General features: G+C 49.2%; 1 protein-coding gene across 1 annotated transcript in view; it reads right to left on the reverse strand.

Annotated features, from left to right (window-relative positions):
- GYPC (glycophorin C (Gerbich blood group)) overlaps positions 1 to 16620 on the reverse strand; it is a 40439-nt gene extending 23819 nt beyond the window's left edge. The window contains exon 1 of the mRNA XM_084247067.1: positions 16203 to 16620. Coding sequence (XP_084103193.1) covers positions 16203 to 16239 — 37 coding nt within the window. The 5' untranslated portion in view covers positions 16240 to 16620. The remainder of the gene's footprint in view (positions 1 to 16202) is intronic.
- Between the last annotated feature and the right edge of the window lie 2348 nt (positions 16621 to 18968).

Below are 18968 nucleotides of genomic sequence, written 5' to 3' on the forward strand. Positions count from 1 at the left end.
AGCAGACCCCTGGGTGCCCGCGTTCCCACAGTACCTTTAGGGGCAGACAAGAAGTCAGTTCCTTTGGTAGCAACTGGATCCGTGCTCTGGGGTCACATGCTGGGGTGGGGAGGGGTCTCACCAGATGCACTTCTGTGCCAGTGTTTAGGTAGCTTTTGTCATTTAACCAAGTGTTCCTCAGACTAAGCAGAATGGCCTGCAAACAGAAAGCCAATGGAAAGAAGCTGCCACATCCTTCTGGTCTTATGAACCTGACGGCTAATGAGACTGGCCTCTGGGGGAGTTAAATTAATTTGCACCTCTCACATGGGGGAGGGTGCAATCCTGAGTCCTAACCTGAGCTGTAAGTGCCTGAACCAGTCTCTTGTACTCTTTGATTTGAAGGAGCCGCCCCTATTTCTGAGGCCCTACATGCCCTGTGAACTGCAGGCACTGGGGGTTGGGGGTCAGGGGCCCTGACCTCATCCTCCTTCCCCACAGAGCCCAGCACAGGCCTTGGGGGGTACAGAAAAGCTTTGCCTAGAAGATGCAACTGGATATTTTAGAGAGGTTTCTAAAAGTTGGTGTGTGTGTGTGGGGGGGGGGGAGGGCATGTGTGTGCCCGCACATAACAACTAAGGGATCCAGAACTAAGGGATCTTTTAGAAAAGCTGAGAAGAATTTGGGCACTTGTTGAAATTCCTTCTGTCCCCCACTCCCTCCTCTGCATTTCAGGGACACTTTTAAAGTTCCTTACCAGCCTCTCTCCCTTCTCAGCATCTACCACATGCCGTGGCTTGGCTCGCAGACCCTTGATAGAAAGTTAGCCAGTTGCTAAAAAGGACCACTTTCAGAGTTACAAGCATTCTAGAAGGGTCTTGTGCACCCCTGTAGCAATAGGATGAACACAGAGCAGGTTTCTATGATCCACGCAGACGGGGTAAAGGAGAGTCCTGGAGCCCTCGGTGGCTTTCTCAGGCTTTTATTGAGCTTTACATGTAGTGCAGCAAACAGGTACACAGCAGGCAGGGGTGCTGAGGGCCAGGAGGCCAGGAGGCCATGAGGCCTCCAACACACCCCATCCCCAGGTCTTCACTCTGGGCTTCTCTGGCTTGTCTCTCCCCTTGTCTCTCCTGCCTCTGCTTCTCTTGGTGACTATCTCAATACTCCTCCCATGGGCCCCAGAAGTAAACAACACAACAATGTAACAAATGCAGATGCCCCATCAGGCAGGGCAATCCTAGTGGTGGGAGGGCAGAAAAGCCTGAAAACCATTTACCCAACAACCCCCAGACTCAGGAGGAAAATGGAAGTGGGAGGTGAAAGAGATGAGCAGATGTGGGAGATTACCATGTTACTCTCTGACATCACTTTCCTAACTATCCAGCTCCACTCACCTCATTCACCTCACTCTCTCCTGACTACTCTCAACCCCCTTCCCCAGTAGGCCAGGCTTGCTCCTACCTCAGGGCCTGTGCCCTTGCTATGCTTTCTGCCTGCTGTGTTTTCTCTCAGACCCGTGCTTCGCTCCTGGTTTCAGTCAGTCTTCCTCAACACTGCCTCCCAGTGAAGACTTCTCTGGCCATGCTTTTTAAAATGGCACCTTTTCATCCCTCAACCTAGCCAATCTCTTTCCAGCTTGATTGTCCTCCCTTGCTCGTAGTACCATATGATTTATCTTTCCATCAAAGATTGAGTGATATAAAGCCAAATCCCTGCTGAGAAGGGCTGGACAAAGCCTCCCGTGTATATTGGCTGCATTGAAGCAGCATGACTGACGGTGCCTATTCTACTCTTGGTGGGCATTAGACAGAAACCAGAAGTCAGACATCAATCTTAAACCATCTACCCATGCGTCTGTGTCTGTCTGTCCATCTCCACTAGAATGAAAGCTCTCTTTGGGGTTACTGTTGGCTTGCCCACTATCACATCTTCAGGGCCTTTTCCGGGCCTGACACGCACTTGGGGGGTCAATGCACATCTGTGGTACATGTCTCCAAGGTCCCAGACTTGCTGGTGTGGGTGGTGGAGCAAGGGAGCACAGCATAGAGTCAGGGAGACCACAGCTGACCTCCGGCCCAACATTTCATAACTGGTCACACACAGACACACGTCGTCCCTGAGTGTCTATCTCTAAGAGGTGTAGTAGCCTCCTGACATGTTTGTGTGCAGTCAGGGGCAATGTGCCTGGGGAGCTACCGGCAGTGTGGAAAGGTGTCTCCCTTTTGCCTGGACCCTGGTGGGAAGCAGTTTCTGAAGGTAGGAGTGCGAGGTGGGAGTGAGGGTTTTCTGCAGCAGCAGCAGAGCTCCTAGTGCCTGTATTTACAGAGAGAGTAACTGCAGGGCAAGAGAAGGCGGAGGCCCCAAGCAGGCCCCTCCCCTTGGTAGCCCGGGTAGTGGCAGATCAGGTAACAGAACAGGTGTCTCCTGCATGCCCAGGATAGAGATCTGGCCCAGTGGCCTTCCTGGCTGCTGTCTGGCCCCTTGACCTCAGCCACAGGTCCTTCTTTCATGGCTTTTCATTTATGCGTGAGGCCATGGCATCCCTTGGACAGGTGTGGTGGTGGTTGGGGAGGCTCGAGGCTGAGAAGTTGAGCCATAGAGAGTCTCGCAAACTTATGATAACAGGCCATACAGTAAATAGTTTAGGCTTCAGGGCCCATATGGTCTCTGTTCCAGCTTTGCCACTGTCCCATGAAGGCAGTCATGAACACCATGTCAACAACAAGGCACAGCTGGGAGCCCATAAAACAGACAATGGGCTGGACTTGGCCTGTGGGCTTTGGGCTAGGGACCACCGCTGGTGTCTCTATGGCACTGAGTCTCTCTCCTCCCACTCAGGCTAATATTTACCAAACACTAGCCCTGCCCTACACCTGGTCCTTTATCTGCATTTTCTCATTTAAAGGAGCCCATGGGACTGAGCTGTACCTTGAACCCCAGTCTGTCACAGTGGAAGCCTATGCTCTTAACCTGTGTAAGGCTCAGCTGCTGGATGGCAGGCAAGTTGTGTGCGGCCGCGGCCCCCACCCACAAACCAGAGACTGGCGCAAGTGGGCTTAGCGCATCCTAAACACCCTGTGCAGTTGTGATGATGCAGCCATAGGCAGTGGACTTCAAAGGGGGCCAGGTCACCCTTTCCCAGGCATCCTCACTAGCTAATGGAGTCAAGACAACAGCTGGCAAGGTAGCCCAGGCAAGTGGGGGTCCTTCCTCTGATTTAAACTATGCATAGGCCCAAAGGCAAGTCTGTGGCCAGGGCTGTGGTCTGGTCCTCTCTGACCTGGCTTTGTAGGCCTCCCTGGAAAAGCCCTGCCTCAGAGGGACACTCCAGGAAATCCTGAACCCCAGGGTGTTGTGTTCCAGGACAGGAAAATTGGAATATCCAGTGGCAACACTCGGCCTTGTCTAGGGATGCCTGAGAAGGTCCAGTATGTGAGCCCCTGAGTGGGGCTGCTGACTCAAGGGACATCATGTACTGAGACAGAGGAGGCCCACCCTGGGTGGGGACACACTCGGTCATGGGCGGGACAGGAGGGCTGAAAGGAGACCCTTGGAGACCCTGAGGGCAGGAGAGAGGGCAGTGGGAGTTCAGTCTTTTATCTGCAGACAGTCAGTCTCTGTCCTTACAGTGCTGGACAAGGAGGGGAATTCAGATAATTATGCCTCCGGCTTGGTACAACCTCAGAGATGGCTTTTACCAGAAGCACCTCCCTGGAAACAGAGGGAGAAAAGATTACTGAAGAGAGTCCACAGAGACCAAAGCCTCAGGAAGTAATCTGCCCAGAAGCGCCCAGGAGTAGAAACGCAGGCTCAGAGGACTTGGAAGGAAAAAACACCCTTCCATCTACCTCTGACCCCGGCCTCCTCAAAGATGCATTTTGACTTGTTCCAGCATTGTTTGTTTTCTCAGTAAGCGGCAGTGTCTTACTCAAATGAGTTGTTTAAAAATAGCATGTTCCAAAAGGTCTTTTCAGAAGCTCCTCCGTTCTTAAATAGGAAATGACCCAGGGGTAATTGCCAAAGTCTGATATAAATAAATGTAGCGACAAAGCCCATTGGAATCAACTTTCTTTCACTCCTCCTGTGAAAAAAAAAACTTTGCTCTCCTTTGAAACTCCCAGTTTCTTACCCACGGGAAAGGTGGTAAGAAGGTCTGCGGGGCTGGACCACCTGGTGCCACCCACAGCAACATCCTGCATCTTGAGGATGGGGGTGCTGCTGGCCAATGATAAGTGAGGCCCACTAGCTAGCACTTGTCAGCTCGCCTGTGCACGGTTTAAATCAGAGAAAGGACTCCAGCCCGCCCAGGCTACCCTGCCGGACCAGGTCTGCTCACCCAGGCACCTCATGCATTTGCTTTGTGTGTTAAGTCTCTTAACATCCTTGCAACTTGTCTTCACTTAGTCTTTCCCCAGCGCTAGAACAGTCTTAGCAATCAACAAGGAACATTTACAACTTGTCTCTTCAAGTACAAAATCTAACCACGATAAAACTGTTAAGTAGTGACGTAGAAATTCACCATAATTTACCCTTAACTATTGATATTAACTTATATGAAGCATCAGTTTAATTTTGTGGAGTACGTTGCTTGAATGGTCTTCAAATACGTAAATGTCTAGCTTTTTCAGTGAATAATCCCAGGACATAGGCAGTTCTATCTGAAACCTGAATTCATGAGATAAGAAATTTCTCACGACGGGGATTGGATGCTTATTCCTGTCAGGATGGTGTCTTTCTGCCCTACGTGTATCCACAGCACTCAGAGGGCAGGGATCGCCTCTTAAACTTTCTTTGTCTCCCCCTCAGTCCCTCTGACAACTGTCAGGGTGAACACATTGTAACCTTATTCTGTAGTTTCTATTGATGTTCCCATCAGTGGTGCAGATGGTGATTAGCAAACATTAGTGCATCAATTCTTTTCATAATAGGATCTTCCATCTGGTTTCCTTTCTAACTTTCAGATTCAGAGCACAGGGTGCCCAAAGTTTGATAAGAAGTTCTCTCAGGGAATTGCAGTAAACCCTTGAACAACGCAGTTACAAGTGCTGACCTCCCCCCTGTACACATAGAACATTTTTCTTCCCCCAAATTTATCTACTAACAATCAAGCTTTGACCAGAAGACTTACTGAAAACATGAACAGTTGATTAGTACAGATTTTGTATGTTATATCCTTTTGATAGGCAATGGTATTCTTATAATAAAGATAGAAAGAGAATGCTATTAGGAGAATCACAAGGGAGAGAAAACACATTTACAGTGCTGTCCTGTATTTATCCATAGTGGAAGTTTACATCATTTGTTTATAAGAAAATCCACTTACAATGCAGGCCAAATCTGAATTGTTCAAGGGTCAGTGTTGTAACAGGTAAAGTGATGGAGAGCTGTGTGCACATACAGTTCTGCTATCAGCAGACATTTAACCTTAGTAAGGCCATTTGATGGCTTCATGTGATAGAAACACCCTCAAAGCATCACTATTGAAAAATAACGTCTGGGATTAGTTATTTTATTGTAATCTGCAGGCAAGGGTTTGCAAACTTTGTTACGTGACGACCTCAGTGTCCAGTGATAACTTACAAGTGGACCATCATAAAAGACCCGGGGGTGTGGTCACCAGCCTATCATCCCCAAGTCAAGCGCATTAGGTGGTCATTATCTCTTTTAGGTCACCAAATTTCATCTAAGAATTTACTTTGTAGAAATGTCATTTCGGTTAAAAATAATTGCAGTGGAGATCTGTCACTCCATTTGGAGAGTTTGGAGGATTGTGGCCAAGGGGGATGTGACGACTTTCATTTCAGAAAGGACCAGCACCATTACATGCACTTGAGCTGTGTGGTCAGTGGCCTGCTGGGCTGAATGCTCTGACGCTCTGACTGCTGTTTGACTTGTTTTTCTGTAATGATCTTATCCTCCCCACCCCAACCAGACCTAAGACCCTTTGAAAACAGAGTCTGTGTCCCCTGTGCAGCCCCTTTTTCACAGGTGCTGCTCTTTGGATCAAAATCAAACTGGATCTTGGTGATCAGAAAGTGGCACACTGGCCTGAATTCACTCTAAGTAGAGGAAAGTTGAAGGTTCATGGCTTGTGTCCTGCCTCTCTAGGGGTGACTGAAAACCTTGGATTTATAAAAGGCCCTCAGGTCATGTGATAGACTGGGCACAGACAGGAGTGTACATGGAGGTCAGATCTGGAAACTGAACCTGAATTAACCACTGGTGCATGTATATGCCATAGAGATACCTGCCAAGGGAAGGCTATCCTTACAAAGAGACTTAGCAATAGACTCTCTCCTTCATTAACAGACTTGAGGCGGGTTCCAGGAGGAAGGGATGGGAGAGGAAATACTGAAACCAAGCCCCAAATGAACTTGTTGAATCCTCCAAACCTGTGCACCCAGGTCTGCCACGTGAGGTTAGAGGGATCTGGCCTGAACATTACACTAACCTTGGGTGTCACCACAGACAAAGCATTGGGAAGCAGAGCACATTGCTGATAGGGTGCTGAAGGCACGCTAGAATGAGACAAAGAAGTGGGAATGGTGTCTGAGAAATGGTGTTATGGGGAAACCTTTGAAAATCATGTCCAAGGCCAAAGACTCTGTAGGCTGCAGTTCTCGGTTTGTTTCCAGTTATCTTTGGGAAGTTATAAGGGTCCATGGACCAAATATCCATCCTGCCCCAAGCTAGATCAGATTGCCAAGAGAGCTCCCCTTTGCCCGGCGTCTGGGGGTGATACAGGTCTATTGTTGAGGAATGCAAGGAAATGGTAAGGAGTGTATGTGCACATACAAGTGTGCCTCTCTCTGTCTGTGTGTGTGTGTGTGTGTGTGTGTGTGAAAGTTTGTGTGTGGGGGGGGGAAGGGAGGGTAATAGCACAGGAGTCAAAGGTCAAACCTCAAAGTTTCTGCCTTTGGTGACCTTGCAGTCCCAGCATTGGCACCTCAACATCATTGTTATCCTGTCCCCTCTTAAAAACCTGATGGCAGAGTGTCTATGGTGCACCGTACCCCAGAAGGAATTCAAAGACACCCAGTCTCGTTCCATCTACCACATCCGGCTACGTGGAGTGACTTACAAGTCACTCTCTGAGCTTCACTTTATTTACCTGTCAAAGAAGGTGAGTAACACTTCTGGAATGAAGAGAGGAAATGAATTTGCAACAAAGTATAAGACAGTGCAGTCAAGGCCCCTTGGTGTGTGATACTTCACAAAAGACAAAGCTGCCAGCCCAGAACCCAGGGGTGGTTCTGTGGTAGAGGTATTCCAGGAATTGGCCAGAATTGGTGGGGGCCATTATTTTTTCCCATTGCCCTTGCAGTGACCCTGAGGCAGCCACCCACAGCTTCTCTGGGGGAAAGCAGGACCTATGTTGGGTTGGCCTTGGCTGCCAGTACTCCACAGTCAACAACTCTGTCCTTGTGTGTCTCTATGAGCATTTTAGCCGCAGCTGCTGGGCGTCAGGTGGGGGCAGCAGTGGTGGGCAGAGCGAGCACAAGTGGCCTGGGGTGGGTGGGTTAAGAAAGGCCTTTTCTTAGGAGGGAGGGAGCTGCATGGCGATGAGAAGAAAGGCGTGGAGTCTTGGGGTGCCCCTCATAGCACTGCAGGTTGCCTCACCCCAGAGGTGGGGAAAGACACCCCTGATGGAAGGCTGACCAGTGCCGGTGATGCAGGGAGTTTGTGGGGAAAAGATTTCTTCCTATCGTTCCGAGATGGAATGAACAATATCTACTTTCATGGAAGGTCTTAGAATTAGAGATGTGGTGCATTTCCTCACTGCCAAGAGCTGTTCACCATCCATCCCTTTGCACCTGTGGCAGACCACGTGATGCCATCTGTACCTCCATCGAGAATGATCCTGCTCCCTCATCAGGTTCTCCCAGAACCCCCTGCGCCCCTCAATGGGTCACCTCTTGACACTGAGGTTCCCTATCTTCTCGCTCAGAGCGCGCCCCTCCAGCTGTCACCTGCCTGTCCCACTTGCCTCAGAGTCAACTGCACCTCAGAGAGCACCTGCCTCCTTCTTCCTGGACTTGTATATATTGTTCTCCAGGGGATGAGCTGCTTCTGCAGCCATGAACCAGAACAAAGCAAATGTATGTTTCAACTTTTCTGCGACCGGCAGCTACTTCTGGTTTATAAAGCCAGGCAGTAAGAGCAGGACAGCGCTGGAACTCTCAGTACCCTGAGGCATTTCCTTTTGACTGAGTCTCCAGAGAACATCTCTGAGGCCCGGCGGGCACCTGGCCCCTTGACCTTGGGGGGCAGTCAAGGGCGGCAGTGGGGCCTTCACGGGCTTAGTCGCTTTACCTTTGTGGTCCTTTCTCCCCCAGAATATGAAAACTGTGTTTTATGGCGGCATTGCTATAAAGATAGATGAGATGTTTAATTTTAAACGTTAAACTTTTCTGTGGATTTCCAAAAGCACATGGGCCCAGCGCGGTGCTTCATGTGGGGTCTGCCCGGGCTGAGCCCCTCCCAGAAAAACCCTCAGTAGCAAGTGTGAGGAGGCAGCTGCGACTCTCTGCAAGTCCCGTTGCTTCCCGAGTTTCAAGTTTCAGTATCATCACGTGCAAAATGGAGATAAAAATACCTCCCGTAGGATGGCTAGAGGCTGAAATGAGATAACTTCTGCTACGTGAATCCTCCTTTCTATGCTGAGTTACGGGTACAGTCGCCCTAAGAAGAGAGTGGGTCAGGGTAATTTATAAAATATTTTTGAAATGGAAAAAATTTGAAAAAATCTGAAAAATAAAGACTACTCAGGATTTCCAGCTATAGCTGAAATTAATTTTACTAAAATCAGACCTTTGGGGGAAGCTAAAGAAGGGTAATTCAATGCAAATCAGCCTTAGGGCACTATCAGGGGTGATGAGACCCAACTCTCCACACGTGCTGTTGGGCCTGGGGGGTGTGCTGGAAAGCATGAGAAGGAAGCCCCCTTCTAGGAGCGAGGGGTGTCCAAGCTTTAAAGGGCATCTGAGATCGTCCCAGCCGAGAACCCGTTCAACTGTAGCATCAAGTTAAAGAGAAATGACAGGTAAACAGAAGCATTGAGAGACGGAGCACCCGAGGGCCCGGTGAGAAGGGCAGGAGGCTCCGCAAGCACACAGGTTTGGGTGCACAAGGGGCAGAGGGCTGCAAGGACAGACAAGTGGGCTGAGCCAAGAACAGCAGAGGCCACGATGGGCCACTAAGGCGGCAGAGCCTTACACAGGACTGTGAGGGGTGCAGATGATGGGGACCAACAGCACTCTGTGTACCTCAGGCTCTGCCCACACTGGTTGAACCTTCCCATCCAGCTAGCCATCCATCCATTCATGCATTTACCCACCCATCCAGCCACACTGTTTTTAAAAAACCCCATGGAGAACCCTATACTATAGGGCTATTATTCCGCTGAGAGGCTAGGGGAGTGAGGATGGCTCCACCCCATGCCCCCCAGGATGCTTTGCAGGGAAACTGAACAACAGAAGGTAAAGGGTTTGCTGCGGGCGAGGCCTGTGTGCTCTCCAGGTTGCCCTCACCACACCACACCCACTCTGATAAGAACAGGAGGGAACAGATGGGCTGAGGCAGCTGGCATTGCTCAGAGGGGCCAGCTTCCCAGAGCTATAGGGGAGCTACTGAGATCCCTGCTGGGCTTGAGGGCCTTGTCCTGGTTCTCTAGGACCCAGAGAGAGTGTGGCATCCTATTCTTGGGATGGACAGAGGCAATAATAGAGATAAGGTGGGGAGTGGAGGTGGACCAGCAGCATTCAGGACACACACTCAAGCAACTTGTTCCAGGCACAGCACCAGGATTTTATCTATGACAATAAATTTTATCTGAGGGGAAAATGATATTATAACAATTTACTGGTTCAAGACTGGCTACAGAATTTGTTAGGTGCAGTGCAAAATGACCCTGGGGGGCCCTTGGTCAAAATTTAAGAATTTCAAGACAGTGACAGCAGAGGATTAAACCAAGTGAGTGCAGCTGCCCTCTGAGGGTGACAACTCAGGTGAAGCCACAGAGCTGGTCCTGGCCTGGACCCTGCACAGAGCTACAACGGGAAGTGCCAGTCAGCAGTGATGTGGACATGGGGGTAACGTGCCTCTATCAGCTGTGATGGGTGCAGGAAAATAGCTGGGAGGCCCTGCCATGGAGGTTCTCTTCCCAAAGAGACCTGCCTGCTGAGTCCCAAGCGGCATCCTGGACACAGTGTTTTGGCAACAGGGGAAGAGAAGTGTGACTTAACAGGGGAAGGGATTTGTTAGAGAAGCAATGATGCAGAGAATATAATAAAGACTCATAAAAGAGTTACTAATCCTGCTTGTTTAAAAGTCTCAGTCTGACAGTTTCAACATCCCTGCCGTGGCTGATACTATACTTGCTGTCTCTTCAGACCTTGTTTTTTGCCTTTTCGTATGCCTTGTCATTTTTCTTGACAGCGGATGCCCCGGGTAAAAGAATCTGCTGCAATATGAGGAGGCAAACTTCCAGAGTCCCAAGATAAGGTCTTAGTCTTTTGGGGAGCCTGCGCCCCTCGACTGTGAACTTCCCATATTTCTCAGGTTTCTCCCCCCTTGACATGGGAGAGGATGGCTGGAGTGAGAAGGGTGACATGGGGTTGGTGCTTCGTTCCACCCGCCCAGTTAGCTCTGCTAGACCCTCACAGGTTAGCCTCTGATGAATTTCCTCCGGACCCTTGTTATGCACAGGTGCTCTGGAGGATTTCAAGTATTTCCTTCCCTTTTCACTCCGCACTTCCCACCCCACCACCCTTACAAGTTCAGGGGGGGTTTTCTGGATGTTTATTGTGAACACCTGGTCATGCTCCAGGAGTTTCCTACAATATTGTAGGGTACCCTCCCTCCCCATCACTGAATACGTTTGGAGGGTTTAACTCTCAGAGTTGTCTACACTGAGTCTCCAGCAACTGGCCAAATTTAAAGCGTTATTAATGAGGAGCCAGGAGAACAGCAGGGCCCCAGACCAGGCAGGTGGGCAGCTAGTCCTGCTGATCCACAGGACAGAGTCTGTTCAAGCCCAGGCCTGCCTGTGGAGTAGTGATAAGGGCACAGGCGCTCTGGTGGGGGTCAGGGAGGCCCTGCCTGGGATGACGCCCCATGTCCTGGGCATTAGCTCTGGCGGGAGGAAGCCAGCCCTTGTCAGAACCTGCCATTAGATAACACTTTGCACACTAACATTTGTTCTGAAAGAATGTACAACACTTAAAACTTATACTAGCCAAGGGCAGGAGCTAGCATTCTCTCAGAAGTTCAGATTACCAATAGGTCTGCAGAAAATCTGAGTAAAGACAGGGTGGGGAGGAGAATATGAAACAGGAGTCTTTAATGGAGGGGAAGGAGAGCTAGGCGGTGGAGCTGGGGCCCATCAGTGTGTTCTTAGAATTGGTTTTCATTTGAGTTTCTGTCCATTTCTATTTCATATTTACTGCCCTCCATCTATGACAAGTTCTGGGCTAGAAGCTACTGAATTTATGATTTTTAAAGGGCCTTTCAGTGTCTGGAATGGACACAGGCCTGGAACTTTGACCATGGATTGTCCATGCAAAGCCCTTTTATTTCAGAGTTACTCACTTGGGTGGTCAGAATTTTATGAAGGGGTACACCTAGGAATCTTGTGGGGCTGCAATGTATCCCCAAGGTGATGTGCATTGTCTTCTAATGTCCAGAGAAGGCACAGACTGGGCCTTCATGGGCAAGCATGGTGTGGGCCACATGGACAGAGTGTATGTATATGTGTGTGCTTATATGCATGCATGTGTATGTGTGTATATATGTCTGTGCATGTGTGGGGGGGCACCAAGAGAGCCTCAGAGGCCTGAATTGGGTAGTTGTGAGGGTAAAGCTAGAAAGGTGGGGAGATCCCAGCATGAGGAGGCCCAGTAAAGGACAGACCCAGTCTGTTGTGGATGGCAGAGTGGAGGGCAGCAGTGCCCACTGTGGTCAGGCCTGGTCACAGAAAGAGGGAGCACTGTGAACTGAGGTTGGACTGCAGGCCTGGCTGAGGAGCTTGGAGTGTTTGGCAGATTCTGAGCACACATGCTGCATGCAGACAGTCCCTCTGTGTGCAAAACTACAGTGGTTATTTCCCAGACACAGCCTGGCACACCCAAGAAGCAGCCCCTCCCCTCCCCACACCACCCCTTTGAGTTGATTGCAATTGTTTCTGCATCTGACAGCTGGTATCCACAACCTGGCTGCATCCTCAATACTTGGGATCCCTGGGGTAGGTCAACTCCTGGATCTCCAGAGTTTTAGCTGCAAAATAGGGAAGAAAATGCCTCTGATACTAGAGTGGAATGACCACCCAGGCACGGGCCACCATAGCCACAGCGTTTGACATATAGAACTGTTGTGGCTGTTGTTACATTTTAAGAGTAAAAACCAGCAGCTGCCTGCCAAGGAGAGCAGCAGCACATGCAGGGCAGGTGCGCTTTGATAAATTCCGTTAAAAACATCAGCCACTGATACCAGTCACTGGGCAGGGTGCCAAGCCCGCAGTCTCTCTTTCATCATCGCGGGGTTCCTGTGAAATGGCTGTTATTATTCCCGCGTGCAGGTAAGAGAACTGAGGCTCTAGGTACCTCCTGGGAGCCAGCACATGCTGGAGATATGGTCGAGCCCCACGACACAAGGGTCTTCCCCTCTGCTCTGCCTTGAGGGCCCCAGGAAAGGAAGGACACGTCACTGCCTTCTGGGGTGTATTTCCTCCTGGGGCCAGAGGACTGATGGGAAGTGGGCGAAGGCCATGAGCAGGTACTTTCCAGAAAAACACAGCATCTTATGAAGACATGAACACATGCTCAGCTCACTTGAAATTGTATAGACACTTTCAAAAGTGGCGTGTTTACTCGGCAGATGGGTCAAAATGAAACTATACGTGAGTGAGGATTTGGGAAAACAGCAACTTTCATTAGCTACTGGCGAGTGCTAGAAATTCACATGATCTCTAAGAAGGCAGATTCAGTATCTGACATTTTAAATATACACAATTATTGTCCCAGACACAAAATTCTGGGGCTTGAGGGGAATTTATCTAAAAGTACATAAATACAAGCACATTAAATGATACTTAGAAGAGTTGTGATGGTAGCACTGTTAAAACAAATCAAATAAAGACTGTACACAAGCATATGTCCATTTGCAGAGGAATTGGTTAAATCGAATGACCAATTCATTTGTATGTTCATACAATTCACACAATGAGAAAGTGGGCTAGTCTGTATATGGGGATAAGGTACAATTTTCACAATGTATTCTTAGGAATAAAGCAAAATGAAGTAGAATCCATAAAATAAGTTTTGTTGTTTGGCATCAAAAGTAATTATTTGCACATATAATACTTTGATTTTTTTTTCCCTTCGGCCACTTGCTTGTAAGTTCTCAGTTTTCCCTTTTTTTGGGAAAATATGGTGGTTTTATTTTTTTATTTAATTTAATATATTTTTTACATAATTTTTCATTTTTGCACAGTGTATGCATTTTCATCTTGGTTATATTCCCCACACAATTCCCACCCCCCTTATTTTGACCCTAATCCTTCCTCCCTTCCCCCCCTGCAGTGTGTCTCTGCTTTATAGTTGCTTGTTGATTTTGATTTTTACTTAATTATAATTAGTCTTTTTCCTGGTCCCTTATTTAGGTTTTCTAAATTCCTGCTGTGAGTGAGACCATACATATAATACTTATAGAAGGAATTTCATAAATCAATAAAATAACTTCCCTCGAGGTGGGAAGTTATCTTTCTCTTTCCTTTTATTAACTCTTCATTGATTGTTCAAATTTGTCTGTTTTGTTTCTAGCTCGTGCTGGCTGGGCTCACCATGTTTTCTCAGTCTTGGAAGGTGTTCTGCTTGGGGCCACCACAATCATTTAGTATATATGTCTGCCACTAAAAAGGCAACCTGGCCCTCCCTAGTGGTGCAAGGGGTTAAGTCTCAGCACTATGAAGCAGCCACTGTAGCATGAGTTCAATCTCCGGCCAGGGAGCTACCCACATGGCACAGCAGACCTCTCCTGTCTCGCCCGCTCCTCCTCTCAACAGTGTATTTCAGTCCATCTGCCTGTTCTGCACCCCACTCTGTGTCTGGTGGGTCCTCTCACCCCTATACCTCTGGCATATGCCCCAGCTCTTGTATGCATAATTAAAAAAATATTTTTTTTTAAAGGGTAAGGTGACTTGATTTGTCACACCCTCCGTGATGACAAAGGGCCTTTGCTACTCATTGGAGACAGAAAATGTTCCCACTGCCAATGCACAATCCTTTTACCCCTCTTTTCCCAGGGTGTGCTCCCAAGGGACTCTGCAAGCCCCACAAATACCTGCCCACTCGGGCACCCTGTGAAAGGTCCAACTGAGGCCTATCCATGCCATGTGACTCCCAGCACTTAGGTATCTGGAGGAACTGAGCAACGGCTGAGATTTCTTTTGGATCTTCATGCAATCCTTTCTGTTTGGCCAGGGGCGCTAGGTTCTATATAAAGCTGCCAAACCTGGCCATCTCCTTACTTAGCGTGGATGCCCCCATCCAAGGGCATGGCCATGGATTTCAGCACATGACTCATTTGAAAGAATTGTGATTTTCGGGATTTTTGGAAGTAGCTGAGTCCAGCTGGGTAGGGCAGGCCTGGCCGAGGGAATGGTGGCTCATCTCCATTCTAACTCCCAGTTGTGAGGAACATGTAAAACGAGACAGGATAAAGGCACATCCTGCCTGAACGAGCAGCAAGAAACAGGGCTCCACAGTTCTCCCACAGCAGAGATCCTGCTATAAATCAAGTTCTCAGGGTACTCTGGAATGGTATGCAAGTAAATGGCTTCATCCTCATCAGCTTCCAGAAGGGAGTTATCTGTAGCCACTCATTGGTCAAGGTCTGAAACTCGAACCCCAGAGAACTGCTAGGTAGGGGGTGGAGGGGTGGTAGGATCCGGGTTCAGTGGTGGGCAAGTCAGTCCTTCAGGCAGGGGAGAAGCTGTAGGCCTGCACTTCCTCCGTGCCTTACACACTACGGTCTCTCTCTCTCTCTCTCTCTCTCTCTCTCTCTCTCTCTCTCTCTCACACACACACACACCCATAAACTCATAGATGCACAGTTTCATGAAAAAAAAAAGAACTCAGAGATGCCTCACATGCATCCACCATGTAGCACGTGTCAGTCTGTGCTGATCCATTTGTCAAGCGTTCAGTTCTCACAGCCCTGTACAATGGACCATGACTGTTGATGATGGCTTGCCTCTGTGGCTTGGCTAACGGGTGGCACACATGACCCAGATGCAGGTAGGGAGGCCCTCACTGCCACGATGCCTGCTGTGCACATTCAGACCCACCAGGCCAGTGTGCACACTCGGGGACACATAATGCACAGATAGAGACCCACACTCCTGTATCTGGGTGAGGGCACATGCCCGCCTGGATTTCAAAGAGTGTAAACAAAGAGGCGCCTTCAATGCCCATATCATTATCCCATTAATCTCTTAATGTGATTATACTAATGATCCAGAATATCTCCTATCTGACAGCTTCTAATAATGAACCAGGGTGGGGATCAGGGGCATAAATACTCATCTCAGTAAAATAAAAAAGTTAGCTTTTTTCATGCAAAGGCCCAACGACAGAGGAGGCGTGGAAGAAGCTCAGCGGATGCTTCCCAACATCCTCACAAAGAATCTCATGGTATATGATCTCCTGTCAGCAAGAAAACATGTGCTGGTTTTCAAAAAGTAAGCTAGCCAGCTCTGCCGGTGCGCTCGCTCGCCAATGCTGCCGGCCAGGCCGGCCCTGGGATCCGGCCCACATCTGCGCGCCCCTCCCCGCAGGCGCGCAGGAGAGAGTCCCCTGGAGAGATGCCCAGGCTCCGCGGAGTTCAGAGGGGGCTGAGGCTCTGCCCAAGGCCTGATCACTCCCGGCCTGATCACTCCCGGCTGCGTCCCTGCGCCTCCCTCCCGGCGGAGCCTCCTCCAGTCACCGCTTGGGGGAAAGTTTCTTGCCCCAGATACTTCCCAGTCTTGGCACAAAGAAACAGAAAGCCGGCGGGTGCTCGCTCGCAGCGAGGTGGCTCTGGCGGCTTTTCCCGCGAGGAGGGACTCTGGACCCGGACTCTCGGCTACCAGGGGACCCCAGCCCCGCGGAGGGAACCCCCAACCTAGAACCTGAAGACCCAGGTCTCCGGGCCGCCCTGGCACCCCCCACCCCACCGGTACTCACGCTGGCGGGGCGGCGACGTGCCGTTGGCGCTGCTCATCCCGGAGGTGCCGGGGCCGGCGGGCAGGGCCGAGGGCGCGGGGGGCACGGAGGGCGCGGGGAGCGCGGGGGGCGGCGGGGCGCTCGGCGGCCGGACCCGCGGGAGGGCGCGGCGCCTGGTCACACCCTCTGGCGCGCGCCGCGGGGAGGGCCGCCGGCCGCGGAGAGGCAGGCTTCATTTATGTTTTTCTGCAGCCGGGGCTGGTGGGGTGTCCACCCCCTTTTTTTTTTTTTTTTTAAGCACATGCACCCGCCCACTTTTGAACTCTTCTGTGCGCCAACTTTCTGCGCAAGAATCCCATTTTTTTCTGCTTCTGTTTCTCTCTGCAAATACCAGATACTGAGGCTGTGGTTGAGAATTCCCCTGCGCTTGGACTGAAAAACTCCCAGATGTGACAGATGGCCTGCCCAGGGGCTGGCGGAGACAGCGACCGCATAGGTCCAGACCTGCACGGGAGTGTAGGCTGCCACCTCCAGGGGCTGAGCCTTGGTAGCCTGGGGGAGCTCCAGGCTTGCCGGCCCTTCAGGGGCACTGTCCCGGTCCACGGGTCAACATTTGGGAAAGAGTCTTAGAAAAGAAGTTGCTGGGAAAAGGTCATGTGATTTATTAGGATCACCTTCGTTAGAGGCTTCCAGATCTACTGGAAAATTCACTTTAGTTAAAAGTGGACATGGAGGGGGGCCTCCCTGGTGGCCTAGGGGTTACGTCTCAGTGCTATCACTGCTACAGCCTGAGTTCGATTCCCCCGCCCCAGCTACCCACATGGCGCAGCAGACCCCTCCTGTCCCACCCGCTGCGCCCTTCAGCAGTGTATTTCAGGAGATCTTTTTCTGTTCCCCACTCTTTGCCTCTGCTGAATTGTCTCACCTCTGCCCCCCTGGCCTACACCCCAGTTCTAGTATGCATCAAAAAATAAAAATAGATCATCAAAAAAAAAAAAAAAAAAGCAACAACAACAAAAAAACCGGACATAGATTTTGACACCGGTTAGTTAAATGGACTGTACCTATGCCATCCACAAAGAATTTTATATATTATGTGTAAATGAACTTCCAAATGGGATAGCAGAGAAAATGATTATCACCCTGATTATTCTATCTCCTCCCATTCCGGTCTGAGGAAGGGAAAGTGAGAGCACTTGAGAGGTGAGAGCATGCCAGCCTTGTTTTAAATCACAGCCCCCGGAGCACACCCAGTGTTTCTCAGGTCTGATGCCCGAGCCTTCCTATGGGGCTTTCCATTGTCTATTTGATAGTCCTCCAATAAACTGCTGAGACCTCTCCTCCACCTCTCCACTAATGTTGCTCTTCTGGGCTCTTGGGGCCAGGGAAGAGGAGACTGTGCGTTTGTGCCAGGGGCACCATGCCAGCCGTCTGCACAAGCATGCCCTTGGGAGGACCATTTACATGTACACAACCCCGAGCTGCCCCCTGGAGGTGTGCACTGCAGATTTCAGCCCAGCTTTATGTGGACTGGCCAAACTCCAGGCATCTTTGTTAGAACCGCCTGTTTGACACAGTGGAAAAGTATTCATAATTCCCTCAGGATGTGAAGAACCCCTCACTGCTGATAGATCTTTAATCAAATCCCATGCTTGATAGATACATGATTTGAAATGAGCTATACACAGAATGCCTTTGGCCAGGTGTGGAAACTTTGAGTGTTGGTTTTCTGGTCTCTAAAATGCAGACAAGAACATGTACATTCCAGAATTTTAGGGAGAGTGGGCCAAGAGAGAAGATAGCAGTGATTTAATAGAAGCTATTAATGATTATGTAACAGTTGGACATTTTGTTTTGTAATAAAAGAGGTGGATAATAGTATCCCTAATGTTCCAAGTTCATAAATAAAACATCTTCAATTATCTGAAATGCAGCTGGGGAGCCGGAAGGAGGCCAAAAGACACCCTTCCTAACCCCCAGGAAATCAGAGAACAAGTCACCAGGTCATTGTACCTCACTTATGGGAGGACTTCTTGGAAGCTCATTTACAGGCTTTTAGACATAATCATAAGCAGTTTTTCGAATTTCTTTGGGTAGGACAGGTTAAAAGTGCCAAAATGTAATAAGAATTCTTTAGGAAACAAAGCCAAATGAACTAGCTCACTAACTAAACAGCTAACTACTGAACAACAAAGGTAAAAATCCTACAAGCTACAAAGGCGAGACATAAGAACACAGTAGCACTTGTTACAGGACTGAAACATCTGGGCTCCAGCGGTAAGCCAGGCTGCTACAGTAACCTGGTCTAGCTCCCCAGGAGGCAGGTCTTGGGAACTTCATCAGGATTTGAATCCTTTGTTGCCTTCTTGCTGTGAACTTTCAGCATTTTGCTTATCTTCCCTGAGCCTTATTTTTCTCATCTATAAAACTGAAACAACTTGATGTTAGGTTGTTGTGAGTGATATATCAAGGCAATCAATCATTAATGGTGTAATTACCTTGTTTCACTCAGCACATACTTGACTATAATGATCTTTCCCTCACAGGGACACTTGGTTTATAGTATGAACTTCAGGCCATTCTGAAAAAAAGGTGGATCATGTTTAGTAGTCATGAGTAGTTTAGCTTGCAGGAAAACAGTTGATATATTTCAGAAGATTAAACCATACATGAGTCTAATGTAAAAGAAACGAGGCATATTTAAGGAGTAAAAACATTATCTGACAATTAGGTTATGTGGTAGGAGTCTGACTTTAAGTCACAGAAATTCATTATTAATATTTCTTC

This window comes from Talpa europaea (genome assembly GCF_964194135.1).
Source record: "Talpa europaea genome assembly, chromosome: 1".
Lineage (NCBI taxonomy): Eukaryota > Metazoa > Chordata > Mammalia > Eulipotyphla > Talpidae > Talpa > Talpa europaea.